This window comes from Galeopterus variegatus, unplaced genomic scaffold (genome assembly GCF_000696425.1).
Source record: "Galeopterus variegatus unplaced genomic scaffold, G_variegatus-3.0.2 Scaffold1799, whole genome shotgun sequence".
NCBI lineage: Eukaryota > Metazoa > Chordata > Mammalia > Dermoptera > Cynocephalidae > Galeopterus > Galeopterus variegatus.
Genome location: NW_007727910.1, coordinates 306,135 through 315,685, shown reverse-complemented (window position 1 = coordinate 315,685; position 9,551 = coordinate 306,135). Strand labels below are relative to the sequence as shown.

Genomic DNA, 9,551 nt, shown 5'->3' with positions numbered 1-9,551 from the left:
TGCGGGCGGCGCCACCACGGCCACCTGTGGGCAGGCGCGAGCGTGGGAGCGCGGGCGGTGGCCTGTCAGTGCCGGCCGCGAGGGGCTCGGCCCGGCCGCGGGTCCCGGGGCGCGTTGGCGAGGTGGGGGCAGCCAAGATGGAGGTGGGGACGCCGGGGGGGGGCCGCGGCCCGAGTCGGGTCGTGGGACAGAGGCAGGCCCTGCTTCTCCCCAGAATGGGAGTCTCTGGGCGTGGGAGTGGGGGGCAGGGTGGGGGAGCGGAGCGGCACCCCGAGCCTGGAGACAGGAAGGGTTGAGAGCAAAACAAGAAAGACCAAGTTCCCCTTTCCGCCGTTTCCGGGTCTGCTACCTGCGGTGGGGGAAGCGGCAGGGTGGGGCGATGGTTTCCTGTCCCCCGACCTCTGGTTTGGGGCTCCCCTCTCCCCGGACCCGGGCTGCTCACCTGGGACTGATGCCCCCTCCCCGAGACTGGGTCTTTTCACATACGCTCCTAGCCCGCTCCCTGGGCAGGCAGACCTAGGGGAGTCCCAGGGTGGGCCAGGGGGCTGGAGCCCCCGTGAGAAGGGGCCAGGCCCAAAGGCAGGGCAACTGGGTGAAGCTGCGGAGGTGGGCAGAGCTCCGAGAGGGTGCCCTCCGGACGCCAGCACAGGCCACTTCACTGAGCAGGGAGGTGATGCGGTTGGGCACCAGGATCAGCCCTCGAGCCCCGGGAAGCCACTGGCAATATGCTCGGTTTTGCTTGCTCTCCGCTAGCCACAGCATCCTAGCTGGCCCTCAGAGAAGTCAGTGTCCGCCTCTCCCTTCCTGTGCGCAGTTCCAATGGAGGTGGAGGCGGCACTTAAGGGCACCTGCTTTTTCTGAGTGGAGGGAAGAAGCAGAGGTGTGGGCAGGAGGAGACTCTGGGACCCGAGCCATAGCCCTTTTCTGGTGCCCAGAGACCTCCTGGGGAAGCCATCCTGCTCCCTCCTGGGCAGGCCCACACACCACTTTCTCCTGTGTCCAGCCCTGTGCCAGGAGGTGAGGGAGAGCCAGGCTCTGGCAGCTCCCTGTGTGGGTGTGATGGACACTCTAAGAGAGAACCCACCCTCTGAGCTGCCCGGGCTGGTGCTCCCTGAGTCTGGACCATGAGAAAGGAAGGGCTCTGCATCCATCAGCCAGTCAGTCAAGCAGCATGCACTGCATACTACATGGCACTAGGCCTTGCTGTCTAGGCTAAGGGTCCAGGACTGAGGGGGTAGACAAGTGGGTGGGTGGGTGGAGAAGGTGGAGATGGGTGGGCTTGCAGGTTAGACAGGAATTAGGAAGGACTGGGGAAGGCAAGCAGGAAGGGTAGCAGGCTGTCAGCCACAGAGGAGAGGAAGGGGCAGGGAGCCCCAGAAATGATGCTGGGACCTTAAAAGCTAGAATGAGAACTGTCCTGGGGGTGATGGGTGTCACTGTAAGATCACAGTTGGCCTGAAGGGAATAAAGCTTTCAACTCATGTGCCCCCAGGATGAGCCGGCAGGTGGTTCGCTCCAGCAAGTTCCGCCATGTGTTTGGACAGCCGGCCAAGGCTGACCAGTGCTATGAGGATGTGCGCGTCTCACAGACAACCTGGGACAGTGGCTTCTGCGCCGTCAACCCCAAGTTCGTGGCCCTGATCTGTGAGGCCAGCGGGGGAGGGGCTTTCCTGGTGCTGCCCCTGGGCAAGGTGAGCCCCTGGAGCTGGGAGCAGCAGCTCCTCTACCTAAGGGGGCCTCTGCCAGCCAATGGTTCCATGGGGGTCCTGATTAGATGATTGTCACCACGCCTGCCCAGGCTTTAGTGTTGTCATCTGTAAAACAGAGCGGGGCCAGCTGAGCCTTAAGCTTCCTCCAGCTCCTATATGTAATGGTTGTGTGGAAACTGACACTCAGAGGGAAGTTCACACAGCAAGTCCTGCAGACCCAGGACTAGGTCTCCCAAGTCACAGCCTGGGGTCTGGGCAGGCCCAGCAGTACTCTTGGGACTGGGAGGGACTCTGGGTCTGGGCCTTTCTGAGGAACCAGGCTGAACCCTGGGGGATTCAACAAGCCCTGGTCCCCAGCTCACATGCCAGGGGTAAGAGGGGCCTTCTCCCCTTCCCCAGCCCTCCCCTCCCTCTGATCCTGCTACCCTTCCCCCTGCTGGCTGCTGATCCCCGCCCCTGGTACACTCCTGTGCTCTTTGGAGGGTGAGACAGGAAGGGGAGATGGGCCCTAAGTTGTTACCTTAAAAGGGCCGATGGAAGCAAAGAGAAGAGGAAGTGGTTGTCGGGGTGAGAGCTGGGCCCGCACCCCACATGGCTCCCCACACAGGAAGCCCTGCTGAAGCCACTGTCCTCGGAAGAGGCCATTTCCAAACCTCTGCTTCTGCCGGGGGGCCAGTTAGGACAGACTTCCCTGGCCCATCTCCTTTGAGCATAAGCCATCCCCGCAGCCCCACCATTCACACACTTTCCTGGAGAACCCCAACCCTATACCTGTCCTAGGCCCTGGAAGCCTCACTCAGGGAAGTGGGGTTGGGGATACAGATTAGAAACTGAGAGAGGGACTGGAGAAACTTGGCCAGGGTCTCACAGAAAGGCAGGGACAGGACCCAGCATGTCACCCCTCCCTGCTGATCCTACGCTACTATGGCCAGCCCTCCTGGGATCTGCCCAGGCAGCTCTGGGACTGAAGCAAAGAGAAGACAAACCTTCCCTACCCCAGGCCCTTGTCCACCTCCTGGGGACCTCACAGCCCTCCTCCCTGTACCACTCTGAAGGGGATATGGCGAGGTTGGATTGGGTTTGGAGGGCAAAAGTTCCTCTGTCAAAGGTCCTGCTGTGCCCTCTAGACTGGACGTGTGGACAAGAATGTGCCCATGGTCTGTGGCCACACAGCCCCTGTGTTGGACATCGCCTGGTGCCCGCACAATGACAATGTCATTGCCAGTGGCTCCGAGGACTGTACAGTCATGGTGAGTGGTGGTGGGGACCCAGGGGCTAGGAGGGGGGCTCCAGGATGGGACCTGACATTTAGAGCCCCAAAGACTCACTCGCCTCTTCCCTGCAGGTGTGGGAGATCCCGGATGGTGGCCTGGTGCTGCCCCTGCGGGAGCCTGTTGTCACCCTGGAGGGCCACACCAAGCGTGTGGGCATCGTGTCATGGCACCCCACAGCCCAGAATGTGCTGCTCAGTGCAGGTGCCACAGGAGTGGAGGGAGGAGAAGGGTGGGGCTGGTGGCCTGACATAGATGAGGGCGGGAGGCTCCTGGCTTCTGACACTGGGGGGATTGCACAGGCTGTGACAACGTGATCCTGGTGTGGGATGTGGGCACTGGGGAGGCTGTGCTGACGCTGGGCCCAGATGTGCACCCGGACACAATCTACAGCGTGGACTGGAGCCGTGACGGCACCCTCATCTGCACCTCCTGCCGCGACAAGCGTGTGCGCATCATCGAGCCCCGCAAAGGCACTATTGTAGCTGTGAGTTGCCACGAGCCCTGACCCTTGACCCTAGGACCTTTATCCCTCTCACCCACCATCAGCCAGGCCCTGGGATGCTGGCTTCCCTTGTTGCCACCTGGGGCCTGGCCTCTTACAGTGTATGTGGGTGCCTGATCTCCCACCTCCCTTTCCTTGCAGGAGAAGGATCGTCCCCATGAGGGGACCCGGCCTGTGCACGCTGTGTTTGTATCGGATGGAAAGATCCTGACCACAGGCTTCAGCCGCATGAGTGAGCGGCAGGTGGCGCTGTGGGATACAGTGAGTGCCTAGAGGGGAGCCGAGGCCTCTGGGCTGGGAATCAAGACTGGAGGCTTAGTCCTCACTCTGCCACTTGCCTGGCTGATGGCCATGGGCCTCAGTTTACCCCCTCCTGAGATGGGGGTTTCCACTGGCTATTCTGGAGGGCCCTCACTGGGTCACTGCCTAGTGAAGAGCAACATGGCCCAGCCCACTGTGACCTCCTTCCTGTCTACAGAAGCACCTGGAGGAGCCGCTGTCCCTGCAGGAGCTGGACACCAGCAGTGGCGTCCTGCTGCCCTTCTTTGACCCCGACACCAACATTGTCTACCTCTGTGGCAAGGTGGGGCAGGGAGGTGGGCAGGAGTGGCTTGGAGAGGATCAGGGCTGAAGGTGTCTGCTCATGTTGACCCTCACCTTGCACCCACCACCTACAGGGTGACAGCTCCATCCGGTACTTCGAGATCACTTCCGAGGCCCCATTCCTGCACTATCTCTCCATGTTCAGTTCCAAGGAGTCCCAGCGTGGCATGGGCTACATGCCCAAACGTGGCCTGGAGGTGAACAAGTGTGAGATTGCCAGGTGACTGCCCCGACCCTGACCACAGTATGCTTCTTGGGCAGCACTGACGCCACACTGACCCTCGGTCCCCGTCCACCTGTGCTGCAGGCACTGCTCACCTTCCTGTTTCCACAGATTCTACAAGCTGCACGAGCGGAGGTGCGAGCCCATCGCCATGACAGTGCCTAGAAAGGTGATGCTCCCATGCCCCTCCCTGGGCTCCGGGCGGGCGCTGGCCACGGGGAGTTGCAGGGTGGTGTTGTGGGGTGAGCACTCTCTTAACCAGCCCTGCTCTTGCCCACAGTCGGACCTGTTCCAGGAGGACCTGTACCCGCCCACCGCAGGGCCTGACCCTGCCCTCACAGCCGAGGAGTGGCTAGGGGGTCGGGATGCCAGTCCCCTCCTCATTTCCCTAAAGGATGGCTATGTACCCCCAAAGAGCAGAGAGCTGCGGGTCCACCGGGGCCTGGACACTGGGCGCAGGAGGGCAGCACCAGAGGCCAGTGGCACTCCCAGCTCGGTGAGAGGAGGATGGGGAGCCAGGGAATCAGGACAGGAGAAGGGGTAGGGTGGGGGCTGCCATGGGCGTGGACAGTGCCCCAGTAGAGGGAAGCTGGTGTTTGGGGCAGCCCACCCTCACAATACTGGGGATATTTTGGGGCCAGTGGGTCATCCCAAGGCCCCAGAAAATAGCTTTTGGGTTGATAGGCCTGCAGCTCCTGGACCCTTGACCTTGGTGTTATAACCGACTGAGCTAACTGGCCAGCCAGGCTGCAGTTCCCTGGGCAGCAACTGGCCAAGACAGAAGGGCCCAAGCCCTGGGGCTTAGCAGATCCAGGGTAAGAGGAGCCCAGGGAGGTGCTGGGCCTAACATGGCGCTGGGTCCCCCAGGATGCTGTCTCCCGGCTGGAGGAAGAAATGAAGAAGCTCCAGGCCACGGTGCAGGAGCTACAGAAGCGCTTGGACAGGCTGGAGGAGACAGTCCAGGCTAAGTAGAGGACCCAGGGCCATCCGCTGGGCCAACCATTCACACTCCATCCCTCAGGCCACAGTGGCAGATAAGAAAAAAATCATAAAATGGCTTTATTTTCTGGTACCTCTGACTCTGATGACTGGTCACTTGGATGCTGGGTCTTCTGAACGGACCTGACCTTGAGCTTGCCCCTCCACAGCCCTGGTGGGACTGTCCCATGGTGGGGTGGGGGATGCCTCCCAGTGCCTACATCACAGGAATAGGACCTCGGTGGGCGGGAATCACCATGCTGATGTGGGTTGGGGCTGCTCTCCATTTCCCAGCTTCTCAGAGCTGGCAGGTCTGAGCTATTCAAGGCCCTAGCTGGGGCCTCAAAAGTTCCTTATTTACCCCAAATCTGCCTTCCTAATCAACCAAAACCTCAGGTTGTATGCAACTGTACTGACACTGTTGCTTGTGGGGAAATGAATGACTAGCACTAACATGGTAGACATCTTTCAAACTGCAGGCCCAAAGGATGAAAATATAGGGGAACTTTTGTAAGGAAAAAACATAGAACCAAAGCAACAGCCTGACTCTAGTCTACAGGTGAGAAAACTGAAGCACAGAGCAGGAGACTTGCTGAAGGGCAAATTCCAAGTTGTGACCTAAGTCTCCCCCTTCTACTTCAGTCTTCTCCTGCCTACTGCTACTGTTGCCTCTTGAGCCTTTACTGTGGGTTCTGCATGGGCCTGGCCTCTGTGACAGAAGGACCTGGCAGGAATAGATCTGTCAGGCCCTGTTAAGAAGGGGCTTGGGAGGATTTTTGTTGCCCAAATTAGTGACCCCCTGAGCTGGGAGAACACAGGGCTATTTGGGATGGGTGTCTGTCATAGCGGGGCATGGTTCATACCATGCACGGACCACGAAAGAAAGGCCCCATTCCCAGCCCCCTCCTGTTCAGCATGCCATGGAGAACTACCTGGGAGAGAACTATATGAGGCAGACATACAAACGTCCCTCTCTGTCCACTTGGCTCTTACCCCCTATGCAAGCCATGTGACCCTAGGCAAGTCACTTCTCTCCACGTCTCAGCTGCCCATCCATAAAATAGGGGACGGATACCATCACAGCTCAGTGAATGCAAGAGTAGATCCAATCAGGGGTGTGGTCTGGGTGCTCTTAAAGATGTGATGTTCCTTCTCTGAGCCTCTCCAGGACAATGGGGATGATAGGCCCTTATGGGGTTTAGAACGCCATAAGGGTTAACTCGTCATCACCAAGACTCCCAGCTTTACCAATGCACTCTCTCTAAAGGGAACCAGAGGGAGGTGGGGGTGGAGGTAATTTAGGAGCTGAGAAACTGGCCTTGAAAACAAAGGAGAAGGGCCGGCCTGTGGCTCAGTTGGGAGTGTGGTGTTGATAACACCAAGGCCACGGGTTCAGATCCTTATATAGGGATGGCTGTTAGCTCACCTGGGGGAGCGTGGTGCTGATAACACCAAGTCAAGGGTTAAGATCCCCTTACCAGTCATCTTTTAAAAAAAAGAAAACACAGGAGAACAGAGTATGTGGGATGGCCCTGGCCCCAACTGGGTCACTTGCTGCCCCTCCTGGGTCTCAGGGGCCTCTGTGCAAGGTCCTACCAACCCTAAAAACCTGTGGGTTTTAAGACTGATAATCCCATCTCACATCCCCCATTCCCGAAACCCAGTGGTCTTCCCAGGGGCAACTGTGGCCACATCAAGCCCAGGGCTATGGGGCCACTGGACCTTCTCAAGTGGGCCACTTCCTCTGAGTCTGGGGAATCCTTGGGATGTGTGGAATTCTGTACCTTGCCTCTGACATCAGGGTGATATTGGGGAGGAGGAGAGGTTTGTTCCCTGTCAGAGCCCTGAAACCCTGAACACTTTCTCATCTCTGCGTCTTAAAGGCTGGCAGAGAACAGGAACCCACAGCTCTCTGGCAGTTGGGTGGGTAGTGGCAGTACAGACATCCAGAGGTCAACAGAGAATTACAGAAAGGTTTGCAAGGTAGGCCCTTGAAAAAACTTTAAGGATAGAACTTTCATTTTACAAGTGGGAACACTCATTTTACATGCGGAGAGGGACATGCGCAAGGTAACACAATGACAGTGGCAGGGCAGGGAAAAGCTGGGCCCTAGGCTCAGCATCCCTCCCATCCTCCCACAGACAACATGCTGACACAGAAGCTGGCTGTGATTCATAATTTAATGGCTGTGCTGGTGCTGGTCCCTCATTTCTGCCGCTCACGAGCCCACTGCTCTGGAGTCAGGGTTTTCTGCTCAAAGGCATGGATGTGCGGGAGCTCTTCGGCTAGGCACGTGTTCACCAGCCTGGCAAGAGAATGGGTTAGGAAACGGCAGGCTGGGGCCTGGGTCGCAGTCCTCAAAGCCATGGTGACCCAGGAGACTGAAAATGTCCCCGAGGTTGTAGTCCCTGGGACGTGAGAACACGCGGGGTGAGGGCCCAAGTAGAAAAATGCTCGAAACAGGGGCCAAGAAGGCGGGATCGTCAGGGTCATGGGCCACAGTGGCGGGGGCAAGGGAGTTATCGTAGGGAATAGGGAGCGGTCGGGGTTGTGGTCCTGGAGCTGTGACCGCGCTGGGCGAGGCATTCTCAGGGCCTCACCGGTGTCTCTGAAGCAGCGGCTTCCCCTCGAACTTGGTCGACACCACCAGGACTCGGAAGCTGGACGAGCAGCGGTTGAGAGTCGTGTCCTCCACCTCCTACCGAGCAGAATAATGTAGAATAATGTGGCCCCCGCCCTCAGGAGCCCCTTTCCCCTCGTTGGGCGGGCCCGGGCGGCTCAACTCACCACGTGCTCCGCCTCCAAGTCCCGCTGCAGCTTCTCTCGGAGGTAGTCTGCGCTGAGTTCCATAGCGGCGGCCCAGCCGGGACGGAACCCCAGCTAGGACCCCGGCCGCACTGCTTTCCGCCCTTGCAGGCGCCACTTCCGCTGGGACATCGACTTCCGCCCTTACCAAGGCATCCGTAAACGCAGCACTTCCGCCCTCACGCAAGCCGGCTTTCCAACAGTCAAAGGTTTCCGCGCTTACCACCGGTTAGCCAATCAGAGTGTGCGTGAGGACGGTCTCTGCTGGGGCGGACGTTAATTGGTTGGTGCCCGCCGTCTGCACCGCAGCCTGGGTTCTGCGGGCCGCTGCAGACGCCTACGTCCAGCCAGGACAGGGTGCACGAAGCTGCACCGCTGTGGCCTCCAGAGTGCCTCGGGATCGCCCCCGAGCGCTTTTCAAAACAAGCATCTTGCAGACCTAGCAACCCAGACTTCCCCGGGGTCCTAGGTCCCAGCGATCAACCCCTAGCTGCGGCCCCAGACCCACAAGTCCCGATGGGTCCCCTGGAGGGCGCGGCGAGGCCAGGGCGCTTCTTCGGCGTCTACCTGCTGTACTGCCTGAATCCCCGCCACCGGGGCCGCGTCTACGTGGGGTTCACCGTCAACCCTGCTCGTCGGGTCCAGCAGCACAACGGGGGCCGCAGAAAGGGCGGGGCCTGGCGGACCAGCGGGCGAGGGCCATGGTAAGAGGGGGCGGGTCTCTGTGCCAGGAGGAAGGCTTCACGGAGGGGGCGAGCTCCGCGGGGCAGAAGCCTGTGGAGAGGAGCGGGGCCAGGCCTGTGACAGTGTGCAGGGCCGGAGTGGGTGGGTCTAAGGACGAGGGCGGGGCCTAACACCGGGGAGGAGCGTGGCAGGGAGGCGGAGCCCTTTGGAACTCGGCTGGGGAACTCTGGGGAGGGGTTTGACTAGAGAGGGATTGATGATCATGGCTGGGGTGCGGCGACAGGGGGCTTGGTGAGCAAGGCTGGGGTTAGAATAGAGCCTAGAAGGGAAGGGACTGAAGACAGTTAGGTACTCGAGACCGGAGGCAGGTCCTGAGTTGACAGGTGCGAGGGGACGTACCTCCACGAAGGGGGCGGCGACTCGTGGCTACGCTTGAAGCCGGGCGTGAGGACCCCTCCGTCGGTGGGATGGAGGCGAGATCACGGGGAGGGAATTCGGCTCATAAGCCGCGCCCTCGTTCTCTCCAGGGAGATGGTGCTCATCGTGCATGGCTTCCCGTCCGCCGTGGCCGCCCTTCGGGTAAGGCAGAAGACGGGGTGGCGGGCAGCGGGCCTGGGGCTTGGGACCCGCCCCGGGCAGCCCTGACGCTCTGTGCCCCCGTCCGCAGTTCGAGTGGGCCTGGCAGCACCCGCAGGCCTCGCGCCGCCTGGCGCATGTGGGCCCGCGCCTGCGCGGCGAGGCCGCCTTCGCCTTCCACCTGCGCGTGCTGGCG

The 9,551-nt window shown here is 60.2% G+C and overlaps 3 protein-coding genes across 3 annotated transcripts in view; 2 read left to right on the top strand and 1 right to left on the bottom strand.

The window, feature by feature from the left end:
- Positions 1-1,489: 1,489 nt before the first annotated feature.
- Positions 1,490-5,383, top strand: CORO1A (coronin, actin binding protein, 1A). The gene is made up of 10 exons (XM_008579042.1): positions 1,490-1,691; positions 2,837-2,959; positions 3,055-3,184; positions 3,283-3,467; positions 3,627-3,746; positions 3,964-4,068; positions 4,163-4,308; positions 4,423-4,480; positions 4,592-4,807; positions 5,179-5,383. Exons 1-10 carry the CDS (start codon positions 1,494-1,496, stop codon positions 5,281-5,283), a joined length of 1,386 nt encoding a protein of 461 aa, XP_008577264.1. The 5' UTR covers positions 1,490-1,493; the 3' UTR covers positions 5,284-5,383.
- Positions 5,384-7,294: 1,911 nt separating this feature from the next.
- On the bottom strand, positions 7,295-8,525 carry BOLA2 (bolA family member 2). Its single transcript, XM_008579045.1, is given in 5 exon segments — positions 7,295-7,595; positions 7,891-7,988; positions 8,078-8,162; positions 8,164-8,313; positions 8,437-8,525. Coding segments are annotated over 5 exon segments (522 nt in total). The 3' UTR covers positions 7,295-7,495.
- The window catches only part of SLX1A (SLX1 structure-specific endonuclease subunit homolog A (S. cerevisiae)), a 3,546-nt gene continuing 2,476 nt past the window's right edge, over positions 8,482-9,551 (top strand). Inside the window, exons 1-2 of the mRNA XM_008579041.1 lie at positions 8,482-8,799; positions 9,307-9,358. Of these exons, the coding sequence (XP_008577263.1) occupies positions 8,612-8,799; positions 9,307-9,358 (240 nt within the window). The 5' untranslated portion in view covers positions 8,482-8,611. The remainder of the gene's footprint in view (positions 8,800-9,306; positions 9,359-9,551) is intronic.